This window comes from Zea mays, chromosome 9 (assembly GCF_902167145.1).
Source record: "Zea mays cultivar B73 chromosome 9, Zm-B73-REFERENCE-NAM-5.0, whole genome shotgun sequence".
NCBI lineage: Eukaryota > Viridiplantae > Streptophyta > Magnoliopsida > Poales > Poaceae > Zea > Zea mays.
In genome coordinates this window covers 81,993,450-82,009,803 of record NC_050104.1, presented here as the reverse complement: position 1 = coordinate 82,009,803, position 16,354 = coordinate 81,993,450, and the positions used below count along the sequence as shown (strand labels likewise).

At 47.9% G+C, this 16,354-nt stretch overlaps 2 protein-coding genes across 2 annotated transcripts; both read right to left on the bottom strand.

Moving 5' to 3' along the window:
• Positions 1-7,486: 7,486 nt before the first annotated feature.
• LOC118473361 (uncharacterized) lies at positions 7,487-9,003 on the bottom strand. Its single transcript, XM_035962599.1, has one exon. The coding sequence runs from the start codon at positions 8,489-8,491 to the stop codon at positions 7,697-7,699; it is 795 nt and encodes a 264-aa protein (XP_035818492.1). The 5' UTR covers positions 8,492-9,003; the 3' UTR covers positions 7,487-7,696.
• Positions 8,922-9,986, bottom strand: LOC103638601 (uncharacterized). The gene has a single exon (XM_008661470.3). The coding sequence runs from the start codon at positions 9,924-9,926 to the stop codon at positions 9,132-9,134; it is 795 nt and encodes a 264-aa protein (XP_008659692.1). The 5' UTR covers positions 9,927-9,986; the 3' UTR covers positions 8,922-9,131.
• Positions 9,987-16,354: the final 6,368 nt, after the last annotated feature.

Below are 16,354 nucleotides of genomic sequence, written 5' to 3'. Positions count from 1 at the left end.
TAATGTCAAAAAGATGCAAATGGAAAAGCAAGGTATGACACTAGCCTTAGTAAATTGTTTTTGGTACTAACATTATTCTATTAAGTTCTAGGAACCTTGTCAAATCGAGAGAAATTGGATTGGAGAAGTTTGGCAAAGTCCAACCAAACTTGCACCAGCCTACGGTGCACCGGACTGTCCGGTGCCCAGGCTGGCGCCCCAGCGAATAGGCCGCTCTCGGAGAAAAACTTAGCGTGCCCGTGGCTATAATTCACCGGAGTGTCCGGTGAGCCAGTCGCACCCACGCCAACGGTCGGTCGCGCGATCAGTGGGCGACACGTGGACTTCGCCAACGGTCACCAGGTCGCACCGGACTGTCCGGTGTGCCATAGGGCCTGTGGCTACAACGGTCGGCTTTGCCAGAAAAGGAAGGAAATCGTGCACTGTTCACTATCCAGTGGTGTACCGGACTGTCCGGTGCACCCACGGGCAGAAGGCAACTAAAGCCTTCCAAACGGAGTTCAAACGGCTCCAAGCTGCCTTGGAGCTATAAAAGGGACCCCTAGGCGCTTGGAGCAGAACACCAAGCACCCATTGTACATTCTAAGATGCCGAGACTTCGCATACACGCATCTGGTTCATCGAGATAGAGAAACGAGCACTTCTTTGAGTTGTAACTCTGTTGTGCTGCTTTTGTGTGCTTGTTCTTGTCTTGTGGACATGTTGTTGCTGCAACTCTCGCTCTTGTGCGTGTTGATATTCCCCCCTTACTCTTGTGTTCATTTGAGATCATTTGTGTAAGGCGTGAGAGACTCCAAAGTGTGGAGATTCCTCACCATGGGATATCGTTGAGATAAAGAGAACCGTGGTATTCAAGTTGATCTTTGGATCTCTTGAAAGGGGTTGAGTGCAACCCTCGTCCATTGGGACGCCACAACGTGGAATAGGCAAGTATTCTACTTGATCGAACCACGGGATAAAATCATTATGTCACGTGTCTTTACTCCTGTGCGATTCTCTCTCTCTCTATCTCCACTCACTTCACTTCCATAATTGCTCTAAGTTTAATACTCACCTTGTGAAGAACAATTAAGTGAAGAAGTTTACTCCGCTCGTACTCATCATTCGAACTTGGCTTTAGCTTTCACTAATCCAATATTAGTTCAAGTTTGTTTTGTTAAGTTGTTTATTACAGGATCACCTATTCACCCCCTTCTAGGTGCTCTCACATGGATTAATTAATACCCGTGAGCCATAGTAAGCCGACGGGGATTAATTAATTCCCATCGGTCGTCGATGGGAAATTAATTAATTCCCGTCCAGGGATTCCTGTCGGCCAAGAAATGACGAGAATTAACCCTAAACTGACGGGAATTAGTAATTCCCATCGACATAAGGCTAATTCTCGTCGGTTCTTGGCCGACGACAATTGCCTGGATTCCTGTTGTGAGAGTCTCATTGGTTTATGTAGAGGTGTATAAATACACCCCACATAAGAAACTTGTTGTCACTGCTCCACTACATAGAAAATAACATCACGAGATTAGCTGGTGACCCGTTGAACATGGCCAGATTAATCCAATCCTTGTCCAATGGCTAGTTTCTAGCTAGCCATTACAACTTTGTGAGCAACAAAGTGGTGGTTATACTATGGTGGATTCCCTAGATTAATCATTGGCCAAAATCTCGGTCTCAACTACTACAACGCTTAATTCAGTGACACTACTAGATTAATTTAGTGATATCTTTTCAACAAATTCTAGCATATGCACATATCGCTTGATCTACTGCTTCCTTAGGCGCATCACTAGACTAATCTAGTGATACCGAAAAGTGTCCATCCACTTCCATTTCAACCATCTATGTGAATGACACTACTTTCACTTGAATCTTGGGCTTTCTCTAAGCTACCTAGTGCTAAGTTTCATAAGTGTGCATCACACTAACTCAATAGACTCGCCTAGCTACTACTTCACACCCCACTCTATAGTAAGACCAAAGAAAAAAACAAAGGTCTAAATTACTCTAATTGTCTCCCAACTCTAATTGACACTATGAACTATTCCATCATTAACATTGTTCTCCATCCCTTGGAAACCAAAACAAATTCCATAGTAAGGGGCATGAAAACCATTGATTTCCCAAACAATAACCATTATTGTGACCTAACCCATAATGCCTCTATAAAACACACATTCGTCATAATAATTTCCATGTCCATTAATCACCAAAACCTAACTAGGGGCATATATGCTTTTAATCACCCCATTTTTGTGATTGATGATAGCGCAACTTCAAGTATATCTAAAAAAGATATAAATGAGATTATCAACACACTTGGTTTGTCCTTCACCCCTCTCTTTTGGGTGCACGACCTCTCATTGTTTCATAGCTTTCAAGTCCTCCCATGATTCTAGTGTATCTTTATCCTTCCCATATGTGCCTAGGGAACCATGTAGGTTTATACAAATCTTCTTTGTGAGGTGCATGACATCAACTACACAAGGGGGTGATCCAGGCGGGTCGGGGTGACTCCGGCGAGAAATCCCGGCCGCGGGGAGGGGGAATCGGGCGCGTTAAGGCCGCGACGAGGGAAGGGAAACGCTATGGACCAAAGCAGGGGCTCGGGATGGGGCCTATTTGGCCAGACGCCGAGCGGGCATGGCGAGCTGGCGCGACCGAGCTCCGGCGAGGCCAAATTAGCTAAGGCAGGGCGGAATTAAGGGAAACCAAGCACGGGAGCGAGTTCCTCACCTCGGGAAGGCTTGCGGGAAGGCTTGGCGCGGCTCCTGACGCTCTGGACGGCGGACACGGGTCACCGGCGAGCTCTAGCGGTGGTGGTAGAGCGCGAGAGAGGGTGAGCGTGGGCGAAATGAGCCAGGGGAGAGAGAGCGAGTGCGGGCGAGGCTCAAAAGGGAGCTGGGGCGCGGGGGCAGGCGACGTGGCCGGTCTTCTCGGCATACGTGCGCGCGTGGGTCAGCGGCGGTTCACGGGGAAGGCGAAGCTGACAATGTTGGCCCGCTGCGCAGAGACACGGGCGCGTGCGCGAGGGAACGGGCAACGACGCTGACGGACGGGGCCCGCGGGACAAAGAGAGCGGGGCGCGTGCGCGAAGGAAACCGGCGCCGACAGGTCGGCCCCACTAGGCAAAGGGAGAGGGGGAGCAGGGACGCGCGGGCGCGAGCGCGGTGCCAACAGGTGGGCCCGGCTGTCAGGGAGGACGGGCGCACGTGGGGGGCTGGGCTTAGCTGGGCCGACTAGGCTGAAATGGCTTTTCCTTTTCTTCTGAATTTCTAATTCCTTGTCTTTTTATTTTTTCTAGGGAATTCAATTCAAATTCAAATATTTCAAACATGTACATCAACCAAAAGTAAACTTTAAGCTCAACATGATGCAAATATTCATATCTCCCCTAGGTTTTAATATTCCAAAGAAATTAATACATCTCCCACATAATTAACCCAAAATCCTATTAAAGAGAATAGAAAAGAAAAACTATAGAGGTGAGAAAATGTGTAACACCTGAATTTGGTAGGTACTAAAGAAAAAATTTTATACCCCAAATTTAGGGTGTTACATTTTAGGTGCACGACCTCTCATTGTTTCATAGCTTTCAAGTCCTTCCATGATTCTAGTGTATCTTTACCCTTCCCATATGTGCCTAGGGAACCAAGTAGGTTTACACAAATCTTCTTTATGAGGTGCATCACGTCAACCGCATGACAGCCATCTAATACTTACCAATAAGGTATACGCCAAAATATTAACTTCTTCTTCCACATGGGTATCTTTCCATCTTCACTCTGAATAAGTTGGCCACATGATCCCATCCCAAAAATTACGCTTAAGTTCTTTAACATTTAGAATACAAGATTATTGTTTTGGTGAATTGGCTTGACCTAAGAAATTGATGATGGCCATGTAAACAACTCTTCTACGGTGATGTAGATAGATATAGGGATGATAATGGGCTCTAGATTTTACACTATAGAATTTAAGAATCGGATAGGATTAGGATCATGATCTATTCCTATTCATTTTTAAACTAGAAATAAATAAAAGCCCTAATTTATTATGAAGAAGTATTTGGATCGTGATCCATTACCATCTCTATATACATGATGTCAGTCTTGACTAAATAATAGGTGCAAACCCTTGAATCCATTATTAGATTATCCCAAATTAATGCGCTGCACGCCTAAAGATGGCCAAACGGCGGCCAGCACGGGCCAGATGCACGCGGTCCACAACTATGGCCCAGACACGTCATGCCGGCCTGCTGACTGTGCCGGCCAGCCCGTTAGCCCGTCGGCCCATTTGATTAAATCAGCGTAAAATGTTAAAAAACGATGCAGGATGTGGGGTTCAAACCCATGCCCTGACGGAAGAAAGGCGAGAGACACTAGGTAAAGCTGTCTAACCAGTAGAATATCATCCTCAAATGTTTTTAATATAGAATATAAATTGTATATATGTATATACGTTTTTTGTAAAATAAAAAAAATATAATCGTGTCGGGTCGGGCCAGCACTACGGGCCGAGGCTACAACCAAGCACGACACGACGTTCTTGGCTCTTGCAAGCATTAGGTCGTTTCTGAAACCATATTGGCGCAATGGACTACATAGTGTTTGAGGTTGCTGAATTGGATGGAGCAACAATGATTTGTCACACTGGCAGTAAAATAAAAGGTTATTTGTTGGTTTTAAACGTTAGTAATTGCTACGAAGTAGCATAATTTATATGGAGCGCATCTAATTTGTATTGATGCCTGACTTTAGCAATCACTCCATATTTTGATCTATCTTTTTTATCAGTTTGACTTCATGTGACTTATTTTAGAAACTTGAGCTCACAAACTTTCTCTTATTTGGTCTCTGTATGGTGAAATTATATTATTTTATAATCTATGTTCGTTCAGTCAGTCGTTGTGAACTCTCTTCTAATCGCTCACTTCATTGGTCGTGTTATACAAGACATATTGCATGGAGTAAACGATAATATCAGTTAGCCAAATCAAAAAAATATTATACAGAGCGAAGACAGTCAATAAAAAATCTTGAGATCTTTTTGGTGGATAGTTTACGTGGATATTGTTGTAAGCCGTCCAACGCACGAGTAACCGACTAGTAGGTTTAAAAGTACAGGTCGCTCCGTTGATGGTTACGTACAACATATATAATTGGTTTATTAGATAATTTTCCAGATTTATTTTTATAATAAACAATTTAGAGACATAAATGTTGCTAATATTTTTTTTAATAAGTGTAATTAAACTTGAGAAATTTTGGTCGGTACGAATACCTTACCGTAGAAACAACTATTTTGGCATGATGAGGCAGTATACAAGTGAATGAGTGATTTAGTTTATTTGCTAGATCAGGAAATGCAGTTTCCTTACCGGCTTCGCCTTGCTGGGTCACAGGCGTACTTGTGTTGTAGTAGTATATATTTGAGAGACTTCAACTGCCGTATCTGCAGGGAATATCCGTTCGTGCAACAACCGTGTGCCGTGCTGCTCACGTGTGAGAACTATGTACAGATTACACTATCCAGCGACAAATAAAAAGAAACGGAGGGAGTACATGATAGTTTAGCTAGTGCTGCACCACCAACACCTGGTGCATATACAAAATCAAATGGATCAACCTCCATTAATTAATTAGCGTAGTAGTGGAATCTCGCGGAGGAGGATGTGGAAAGCGCACATTGTAGTTAGTGGAACGAAGAAAAAAAGGCAGCAGCAGGGGCAGCTGCTGACTCAGGACCAATAAGGAGGAGGGGGAGCTAGAGCTTTTCTGTCACGTACCACGCTGGATTTTGACAAGTCAGCTGCCAGGAAACCTAGATTGTTCCAAACACATCATTGTTGGGCTTGCCATCATGACTCGTGGAATTATGGAACCCTTAGCTTCAAAGCAAGCTAGCCACACGATGCTTTTCTTGGCAAACAGTGGCCAGAAATCAGATGAGATCGCATCTCATGCCGCGCGCGCGCAAATGAGATCATCTCTCTCTCCCATGTCCCTTTTTTTTTGCCACATGTTCATTTCGTGCTATGGCTATGCTTCCTGCACAAGGATTGCACTTCTCGTGTTTCCACTATGTATATAAACGTACATGTACATGCTCATAATAATAACTTGGATATAGATGCCCATGCGAATATTGGTCACATATTTATACATGCTCAAAACTTCGATCTGTCACCGAACTGACAACCTCCAATGGCGTTTTGTGATCAATTAAAAAAAAGGAGGAGGAAAAGAGAAGTTGATTCTGTCACCGGACAGCGGAGGCCACGGTGTGCGCCCACATCCGGAGGTGCTCCTTGAGCTCGTTGCCGTCGCCAGCCGGCGGTATCCGCCAGCTGCGCAGCGCCCTCCTGACCTCTTCTTCTTCCTCGCTGTCCCACGCCTCCGAGAGGTACGGCCGCCTCGGCGCCACGACGGCGGCCACGGACGCGTCGTCGGCAGCTTCCGGCCGGGCCGAAGACGTCGACGCCGCCGTGGCCCGGCTGTTGTTGTCCTCCTCGGACCGCTTCCTCCTTAGGCCCGGCACGATGGACGCGAGCTCGGCGTCCACCTCGGCGTCGGCGAAGGTGAAGCCGAGGTCCTGCAGGCCCTTGACCTCCTCGAACTCCAGCTCCGACATGCTCCGCCCGCGCCGCCGCTGCCGCCGCCTCCCGGGCCCGGGCCTTCTCCGTTCCGGCGGCGGCGCGGCCACGAGCCCGTCTTTGCCCGAGAGTATGGTCTGGAGGCGCGCGCGGTTGCCTCTGTCGGGGAGCCTCAGCGGCTCCATGCCCAGGAACGCGGCCGCGGTAGCCTCGTCGCTCCGCGTTCGCCGGTGCCGCAGCCCGCCGGCCGTGGGACTCGAAGAAGCAGGCCGCTGCGCATGCGGCGTGTGCGTAGTACCCAACTCGTCGCGCTCCACCGGCGCCTGCTGCGCCGGTACAGATGGCCGAGGTGCCGCCGCGGGAGGAGGGGAAGCGAGCAGCACGAGGCGGCGGAACCAGCAGGCGTCGTACAGCGCCATGATCTGCTCCGCAGCAGCTTGTTGCGGTTGCGGGCGCTTCATTTGGGAAGAGGTCGTCAAGAGAGGGGCAGACGGGGAGAGAGCGAGAGGAGTTGGGTTTGTGGGCACATTGTAGTTAGTGGAACGAAGAAAAAAAGGCAGCAGCAGGGGCAGCTGCTGACTCAGGACCAATAAGGAGGAGGGGGAGCTAGAGCTTTTCTGTCACGTACCACGCTGGATTTTGACAAGTCAGCTGCCAGGAAACCTAGATTGTTCCAAACACATCATTGTTGGGCTTGCCATCATGACTCGTGGAATTATGGAACCCTTAGCTTCAAAGCAAGCTAGCCACACGATGCTTTTCTTGGCAAACAGTGGCCAGAAATCAGATGAGATCGCATCTCATGCCGCGCGCGCGCAAATGAGATCATCTCTCTCTCCCATGTCCCTTTTTTTTTGCCACATGTTCATTTCGTGCTATGGCTATGCTTCCTGCACAAGGATTGCACTTCTCGTGTTTCCACTATGTATATAAACGTACATGTACATGCTCATAATAATAACTTGGATATAGATGCCCATGCGAATATTGGTCACATATTTATACATGCTCAAAACTTCGATCTGTCACCGAACTGACAACCTCCAATGGCGTTTTGTGATCAATTAAAAAAAAGGAGGAGGAAAAGAGAAGTTGATTCTGTCACCGGACAGCGGAGGCCACGGTGTGCGCCCACATCCGGAGGTGCTCCTTGAGCTCGTTGCCGTCGCCAGCCGGCGGTATCCGCCAGCTGCGCAGCGCCCTCCTGACCTCTTCTTCTTCCTCGCTGTCCCACGCCTCCGAGAGGTACGGCCGCCTCGGCGCCACGACGGCGGCCACGGACGCGTCGTCGGCAGCTTCCGGCCGGGCCGAAGACGTCGACGCCGCCGTGGCCCGGCTGTTGTTGTCCTCCTCGGACCGCTTCCTCCTTAGGCCCGGCACGATGGACGCGAGCTCGGCGTCCACCTCGGCGTCGGCGAAGGTGAAGCCGAGGTCCTGCAGGCCCTTGACCTCCTCGAACTCCAGCTCCGACATGCTCCGCCCGCGCCGCCGCTGCCGCCGCCTCCCGGGCCCGGGCCTTCTCCGTTCCGGCGGCGGCGCGGCCACGAGCCCGTCTTTGCCCGAGAGTATGGTCTGGAGGCGCGCGCGGTTGCCTCTGTCGGGGAGCCTCAGCGGCTCCATGCCCAGGAACGCGGCCGCGGTAGCCTCGTCGCTCCGCGTTCGCCGGTGCCGCAGCCCGCCGGCCGTGGGACTCGAAGAAGCAGGCCGCTGCGCATGCGGCGTGTGCGTAGTACCCAACTCGTCGCGCTCCACCGGCGCCTGCTGCGCCGGTACAGATGGCCGAGGTGCCGCCGCGGGAGGAGGGGAAGCGAGCAGCACGAGGCGGCGGAACCAGCAGGCGTCGTACAGCGCCATGATCTGCTCCGCAGCAGCTTGTTGCGGTTGCGGGCGCTTCATTTGGGAAGAGGTCGTCAAGAGAGGGGCAGACGGGGAGAGAGCGAGAGGAGTTGGGTTTGTGGGCACATTGTAGTTAGTGGAACGAAGAAAAAAAGGCAGCAGCAGGGGCAGCTGCTGACTCAGGACCAATAAGGAGGAGGGGGAGCTAGAGCTTTTCTGTCACGTACCACGCTGGATTTTGACAAGTCAGCTGCCAGGAAACCTAGATTGTTCCAAACACATCATTGTTGGGCTTGCCATCATGACTCGTGGAATTATGGAACCCTTAGCTTCAAAGCAAGCTAGCCACACGATGCTTTTCTTGGCAAACAGTGGCCAGAAATCAGATGAGATCGCATCTCATGCCGCGCGCGCGCAAATGAGATCATCTCTCTCTCCCATGTCCCTTTTTTTTTGCCACATGTTCATTTCGTGCTATGGCTATGCTTCCTGCACAAGGATTGCACTTCTCGTGTTTCCACTATGTATATAAACGTACATGTACATGCTCATAATAATAACTTGGATATAGATGCCCATGCGAATATTGGTCACATATTTATACATGCTCAAAACTTCGATCTGTCACCGAACTGACAACCTCCAATGGCGTTTTGTGATCAATTAAAAAAAAGGAGGAGGAAAAGAGAAGTTGATTCTGTCACCGGACAGCGGAGGCCACGGTGTGCGCCCACATCCGGAGGTGCTCCTTGAGCTCGTTGCCGTCGCCAGCCGGCGGTATCCGCCAGCTGCGCAGCGCCCTCCTGACCTCTTCTTCTTCCTCGCTGTCCCACGCCTCCGAGAGGTACGGCCGCCTCGGCGCCACGACGGCGGCCACGGACGCGTCGTCGGCAGCTTCCGGCCGGGCCGAAGACGTCGACGCCGCCGTGGCCCGGCTGTTGTTGTCCTCCTCGGACCGCTTCCTCCTTAGGCCCGGCACGATGGACGCGAGCTCGGCGTCCACCTCGGCGTCGGCGAAGGTGAAGCCGAGGTCCTGCAGGCCCTTGACCTCCTCGAACTCCAGCTCCGACATGCTCCGCCCGCGCCGCCGCTGCCGCCGCCTCCCGGGCCCGGGCCTTCTCCGTTCCGGCGGCGGCGCGGCCACGAGCCCGTCTTTGCCCGAGAGTATGGTCTGGAGGCGCGCGCGGTTGCCTCTGTCGGGGAGCCTCAGCGGCTCCATGCCCAGGAACGCGGCCGCGGTAGCCTCGTCGCTCCGCGTTCGCCGGTGCCGCAGCCCGCCGGCCGTGGGACTCGAAGAAGCAGGCCGCTGCGCATGCGGCGTGTGCGTAGTACCCAACTCGTCGCGCTCCACCGGCGCCTGCTGCGCCGGTACAGATGGCCGAGGTGCCGCCGCGGGAGGAGGGGAAGCGAGCAGCACGAGGCGGCGGAACCAGCAGGCGTCGTACAGCGCCATGATCTGCTCCGCAGCAGCTTGTTGCGGTTGCGGGCGCTTCATTTGGGAAGAGGTCGTCAAGAGAGGGGCAGACGGGGAGAGAGCGAGAGGAGTTGGGTTTGTGGGCACGCTGTCGTGGCGGCTGGGTATTATAGTTATACACGGCTCGGTGCGCGCATTGTCTCCGGCTCCGCGCGCGTACGTTCGCGTCGGTTCAGTTCAGGCACGTGGGCGAGAGGGTGTCAACTGTCAAGGCTATACGCGGCTGGGAAAGACTAGTCGCAGGACTGGGAAAGAATGGCGCGGCCGCGCGGGCGCACGAACCTTCTATACTTGGACTCGCGTCGGGGTCAATTGGTTTTAGGCTCGCCGGCTCGCACGGGGCACAGGCTTACGTGCAGCACCTCTATGTGTGGGGTTCCATGATATGCTGGGTACAGAAAATGTTCTATGCTAATCATCGTACGTGCAAAGTGGATTTTAATTTGGTTACAATCGTTTAATTTGACCCAAACAAACAAGTCATCCCGGCCACATCTGAAGTGAAATGCATGACAAATGGTTAAAATGAGCGAGTCTCTCCCTCCTGCAATAGCTGTGTGTTTAGGAATGATGGAATATCGAGGCTGCATGCATGGTGCGGCGTGAAGAATCAGCTACATAGGCTACAAGTTCGAGATCAGGTTTAAAATAGAGGTATTTCTAATATTACTAACACAAACATATAGGATACATCTATAAATATTCATATCAGACAACAAGTAAATAAAAGGATAAATATTATGATATTAACTTAAAAATTTCTAACATGTTTAGATGCGAAGTCATTGATGATGATGCCATTATGAATCTCATCCAACAATATCTTTTCAATACATAAAATAGACAAACCATTTAACTTTTATTTCCTGAGACATTTTGGCCCTTAAAATTTCTTCAATAGCTTTAACATTAAAAATCTTTCTGCTGATTCCATAGTCATATGCATGGTAAATAAGATCCAATAAGCAACAGAAATATTACGATAACAATCCACTTTTCTGACATGCTCAAAAAAAATTCCATAATAGACATTAGTTTGTTTTCTAAAGTCAACCGTAGAACACTAAACTCTAAAATTAGATCATTTAAATCGACGTTACATGAGCCATCAAAAAATAAAGTGCTTGTAAATTTAGTAAAATGGTCTCTTAATTCAATAGTCTCTGGTGACTTCAAAGTCGCTGAGCTCATCAAAAAACCTAAGTATACCTTTCGATGACACTGGTTTTTCAAATATACTTTTTAATGGACTTATTGCAGTATCAACCAACATCAAAAGGTAATTGACTTCAAAAGCCTTCTAAGCTTCTAGATTTTCTTCCTCGGTGCTAGTTTCACCATTGTGTTTCTTCCTAGTAGTGTGGCGCTTTACTAGAAATGATGGTTGTAAACAAGTTCTGATGCATTCTCTTTTGTAGTGATCAAACTAGAAGCAAACCCTTCATTTCTATAGTCTTCAAAAACATATATTATGTGTCTTCTATGCTCTTTAAGGTACCATCAATGCACATGGACAGTGTCCACAACTTCTCGCTCACTTTGCTTACAACAAATAAAATGTCATGCCAATAATCATACCAAGTATAAACTTAATTATACCAAGCACTTCAAATAATTTTTTTGCATCACTTCTATCCTTTGCTTCAGTATCCTTATCATTACTCAACTAAAGCAAAGTTGATCTAATCTTAGGAGCTTGAAATCAAATTGCTTTGACACTTTTGATCTAACTCTCCCAGTGAGTATTGTTCCATGACTTCTTAGTTAAGCTTTCAACATGACTAATCAAAACATCCCATCTTTTGGTAGAACAAGAAAAAAATACATGTATTCGTTGCAAACTACTGGAGAATGAGGCTTCCATTCGAGAATATTAGTACTTGTTGCTCTAAAATTTATTAAAAGGAACGATGATGCCTAAAAGGATGATTGAATTTGGAAACTATTTTTCAAACTAATCTAGGCCTATAATTTTTCTCTTAAACAAAATCTATATGGATAACAAAGTGATGATATGTTCAACTAAGGTTTTGTCTAAGAGTTATCTCTATCGCAAAAGAAGTTTTGTGACCTGGGTTTTAGTCATACCAACTAGCCTATAACTAAGCTAGGAAAGGTAAAACATACAACTAAAGGTAGCAATGTAAATACGAAAGCTTAAATGAGATAGATATGCAAACTTCTATTGACATGCTGATATTTTTACTGAGGTGCCAAGAAGCATCCAAGCTTCTTACTAATCCTCATTTGAGCCCCACGTAAGGATAGCCCATTGAGAGCAAGCTCCCGGTCAGGTAAGACTATTCATAGCCACAATCCTTCTCCACGCCAAGTGATGCTTTGCTTTTGGAATCTCTCGAATACTCCCTCCACCAGGGGCGGGGCCCAGGGGTGGTTCATGGGTATTCATTGAATACCCAATTTTTTAGTGATCTATAGTAATTTGTCAATAATGTATTACAAAAATAGTGTTAGAGCACTAATTTCTTTGATCTTTTGAATTTTTGAATACCGAATCTTAAATGTCTAGGCCCGCTTCTGCCCTCCACTATCAAACTTTTAGCTAAAACACTTTGGGCCTCGTTCTATCTGATACATGGTGGTGGCCACACCACAAAAGCAATTGGTGTGATCCTTCGAGATACAACCCCTCTCAGCATAATAAATGATGCTAGTGCGCGCAAGCACCAAAGGGTTGAGGTGTCTTTTCCTCACTTCTAACAACTAGGCATACCATAGAGCAAGCACTATGATAGTGGACTAACTAATATAAGCAGTTCGCAAAAGCAATTATGCTAATCACCGAGTGATGCTTTAGGCACTTGGATGTCTAGAGCTAAAGGATTTGAGTCTCAACTCCCTAGCAATGTTTCTTAGCTTCGACACTTGATAAATGGCCGGTTGGGTGGTATATATATCCCCACATGCCCAAAAGAGTCGTTGGAACTGAACAAACTTTTTTGTGCAGCACAGGACATGCCCAACGAGTTCCACATCAGCTAGCTGTTGTGAACTGGCCATTGTCGACTAGTGAAACCTAGGTATCCACAAGTGGTGCCGACCGTTGAAGCCTCATTCTAGTTGTCTTCATGAAAGGGAAATGTGCCCTTGGGCCATTTCTAAGTATTTTGGTGATTTAGTGTCCAACACAAGTGCCTAAGTGTTAAATGGTGGACAAAGTACAAATCAAGTATAAAGGTATGTTTCTCAGACTTAGTACATTGTTTTAGAGACTAATGTATTGTGTCTAAGTGCTGGAAACAGGAAAAATCAAGTTGAAATTAAAGATGGCATTGTTCAGCCAAAGTTAGCTATGTCTGGGTGCACCGGATTGTCCGGTGGTGCACCGGACAGTGTCCGGTGCGCCAGGCTGGCTCAGGCGAACTTGCTGCTCTCGGGAAGTGATTAACGGCGTACGGCTATAATTCACCGGACTGTCCGGTGAGCCAACGGTCGGCCGGGCCAACGGTCGGCCGCGCGATCCGCGCGAGACACGTGGCTGAGCCAACGGTCGGAAGGGTGCACCGGACTGTCCGGTGTGCACCGGACAGTGTCCGGTGCGTCAACGGCTCCAAAGCACCAACGGTCGGCTTCTCCAAATAAGGAAGGAGATCCGCACCGGACAGTGTCCGGTGGTGCACCGGACTGTCCGGTGCGCCAGGCGACAGAAGGCAAGAATTGCCTTCCTGGAATGCACTCAACGGCTCCTAGCTGCCTTGGGGCTATAAAAGGGACCCCTAGGCGCATGGAGGAGTACACCAAGCATTCTCTAAGCATTCCTAAGCACCAAGACTTCGATTCCGCGCATTTGATTCTTTGTGATAGCAACTAGAGCTCCATTTGAGTTGTGAACTCGCCGGGTTTTGTGTTGTGAGCTCTTGTTGCGACTTGTGTGCGTGTTGTCGCTCTGATTTTGTGTCTTGTGTGCGTTGCTCATTCCTCCCTTACTCTGTGCTTCTTTGTGAACATCAAAGTGTAAGGGCGAGAGGCTCCAAGTTGTGGAGATTCCTCGCAAACGGGATATAGTAAAGCAAAGCAAAACACTATGGTATTCAAGTGGGTCTTTGGACCGCTTGAGAGGGGTTGATTGCAACCATCGTCCGTTGGGACGCCACAACGTGGAGTAGGCAAGTGTTGAACTTGGCCGAACCACGGGATAAACCACTGTGTCTATCTGTGATTGATCTTCTTGTGGTTATCGTGTCTTGCAAAGACTCTTATCTAGCCACTTGGCTTTATTGCGCTAACTCCTAATCAAGTTTTGTGGCATTAAGTTTCAAGTTTTACAGGATCACCTATTCACCCCCCCCCCCCTCTAGGTGCTCTCAATTGGTATCGGAGTCGTTCTCTTCAAGAAAGGGACTAACCGCCCGAAGAGATGGATCCTAGGGGCAAGGGGATTGTGATCAATGATAAGGAGAAGGAGTCCTTCGTCAATGACCCTAAAGATGACAAGCCTACCGACTCGGGCTCGGGCCACAAACGAAAATGGGAAGAAGAAGACGAGGCGCATCAAGGAGATCGTCTACTACGACGACAGCGACGAGTCATCTTCTTCCCAAAGGGACGACGACAACGACTACGAGAAAAAGAAGACGGTTAACTCAAACTTCTCTTTTGATTATTCTCGTATTCTTCAAAGTACCAATGCTCATTTACTCTCCATTCCACTTGGTAAACCTCCTCATTTTGATGGAGAGGACTACGGATCTTGGAGTCACAAAATGTGTAGTCACTTGTTCTCTCTCCATCCTAGTATATGGGAGATAGTAGAGAGTGGAATGAAATTTGATAGCTCGGATAGTCCTTTGTTTATCAATGAACAAATTCATAAAAATGCACAAGCTACTACTGTGTTGTTAGCCTCATTGTGCAGGGACGAGTACCATAAGGTGAGCGGCTTGGACAATGCCAAGCGGATCTGGGACACCCTCAAGATCTCACATGAGGGGAACGACGTCACCATGCTCACCAAGATGGAATTGGTGGAAGGCGAACTCGGGAGATTCGCGATGATAAGAGGGGAGGAGCCAACCCAGACATACAACAGGCTCAAGACTCTCGTCACAAGATAAGGAGCTATGGAAGCACGCGATGGACGGACCACGACGTCGTCCGCCTAATGCTAAGGTCCTTTACTGTACTTGATCCACATCTGGTAAACAATATTCGTGAAAATCCTAGGTACACCAAGATGTCACCCGAAGAAATTCTTGGGAAATTTGTAAGCGGGCGGGTGATGATCAAGGATGCGAGATACGTGGATGATGCATTGAATGGCCCAATCCACGAGCCTCAAACCGTTGCTCTCAAAGCGACAAGGAGCAAGGAGGCACTACCTAGCAAGGTGGCGCAAGTTGAAGCAGTCGTGCTTAATGAAGAAGAAATGGCCCTCATCATCAAGCGGTTCAAGACGGCGCTAAAGAGTCGCAAGGAGCACCCCCAACAAGAACAAGACGAAGGGGAAACACTCCTGCTTCAAATGTGGTAAGATTGGTAATTTTATCGCTAATTGTCCCGATAATGATAGTGACCAGGAAAAGAAGAGTGGAAAGTGGGAAAGAAGAAGAATTACAAGAAGGCGAAGGGCGAGGCACATCTTGGAAAGGAGTGGGATTCAGATTGCTCCTCGTCCGACTCCGACAACGAAGGACTCGCCGCCACCGCCTTCAACAAGTCATCCCTCTTCCCCAACGAGCATCACACATGCCTCATGGCAAAGGAGAAGAAGGTATGTACTCGAAACAATACTACTTATGCTTCTTCAAGCGAGGATGAGTCTAGTGATGATGATGAAATAGACTATTCATGCTTATTCAAGGGCTTAGATAGAACTAAGATTAATAAAATTAATGAATTGATTGATGCTTTGAATGATAAAAATAGATTACTAGAAAAACAAGAGGACCTTTTATATGAAGAGCATGATAAATTTGTTAGTGCACAAAATTCTCTTGCTCTAGAAGTTAAAAGGAATGAAATTCTTTCTTGTGAACTATCTATTTGTCATGAAACCATTTCTACTTTAAAAGGTGTTAATGATGATTTAAATGCTAAACTAGAAGTAGCAAATAAATCTAACTCTTATGTAGAACATGTTATGATTTGCAATAGGTGCAAAGATTTTAATGTTGATGCTTGTAGTGAACACCTAGTTTGCATTGCTAAATTAAATGATGAAGTGGCTAGTCTTAATGCCCAACTTAAGACTAGTAAGAGTGAATTTGACAAGCTAAAATTTGCAAGGGATGCCTACACGATTGGTAGACACCCCTCAATTAAGGATGGTCTTGGCTTCAAGAGGGAAGTCAAGAACTTAACAAGCCATAAGGCTTCCATCTCCACCAAGGAGAAAGGGAAGGCCCCTATGGCTAGTAGTGCTCAAAAGAACCATGCCTTCATGTATCATGATAGGAGACATTCTAGAAATGTTAATAGAAGTTATGATG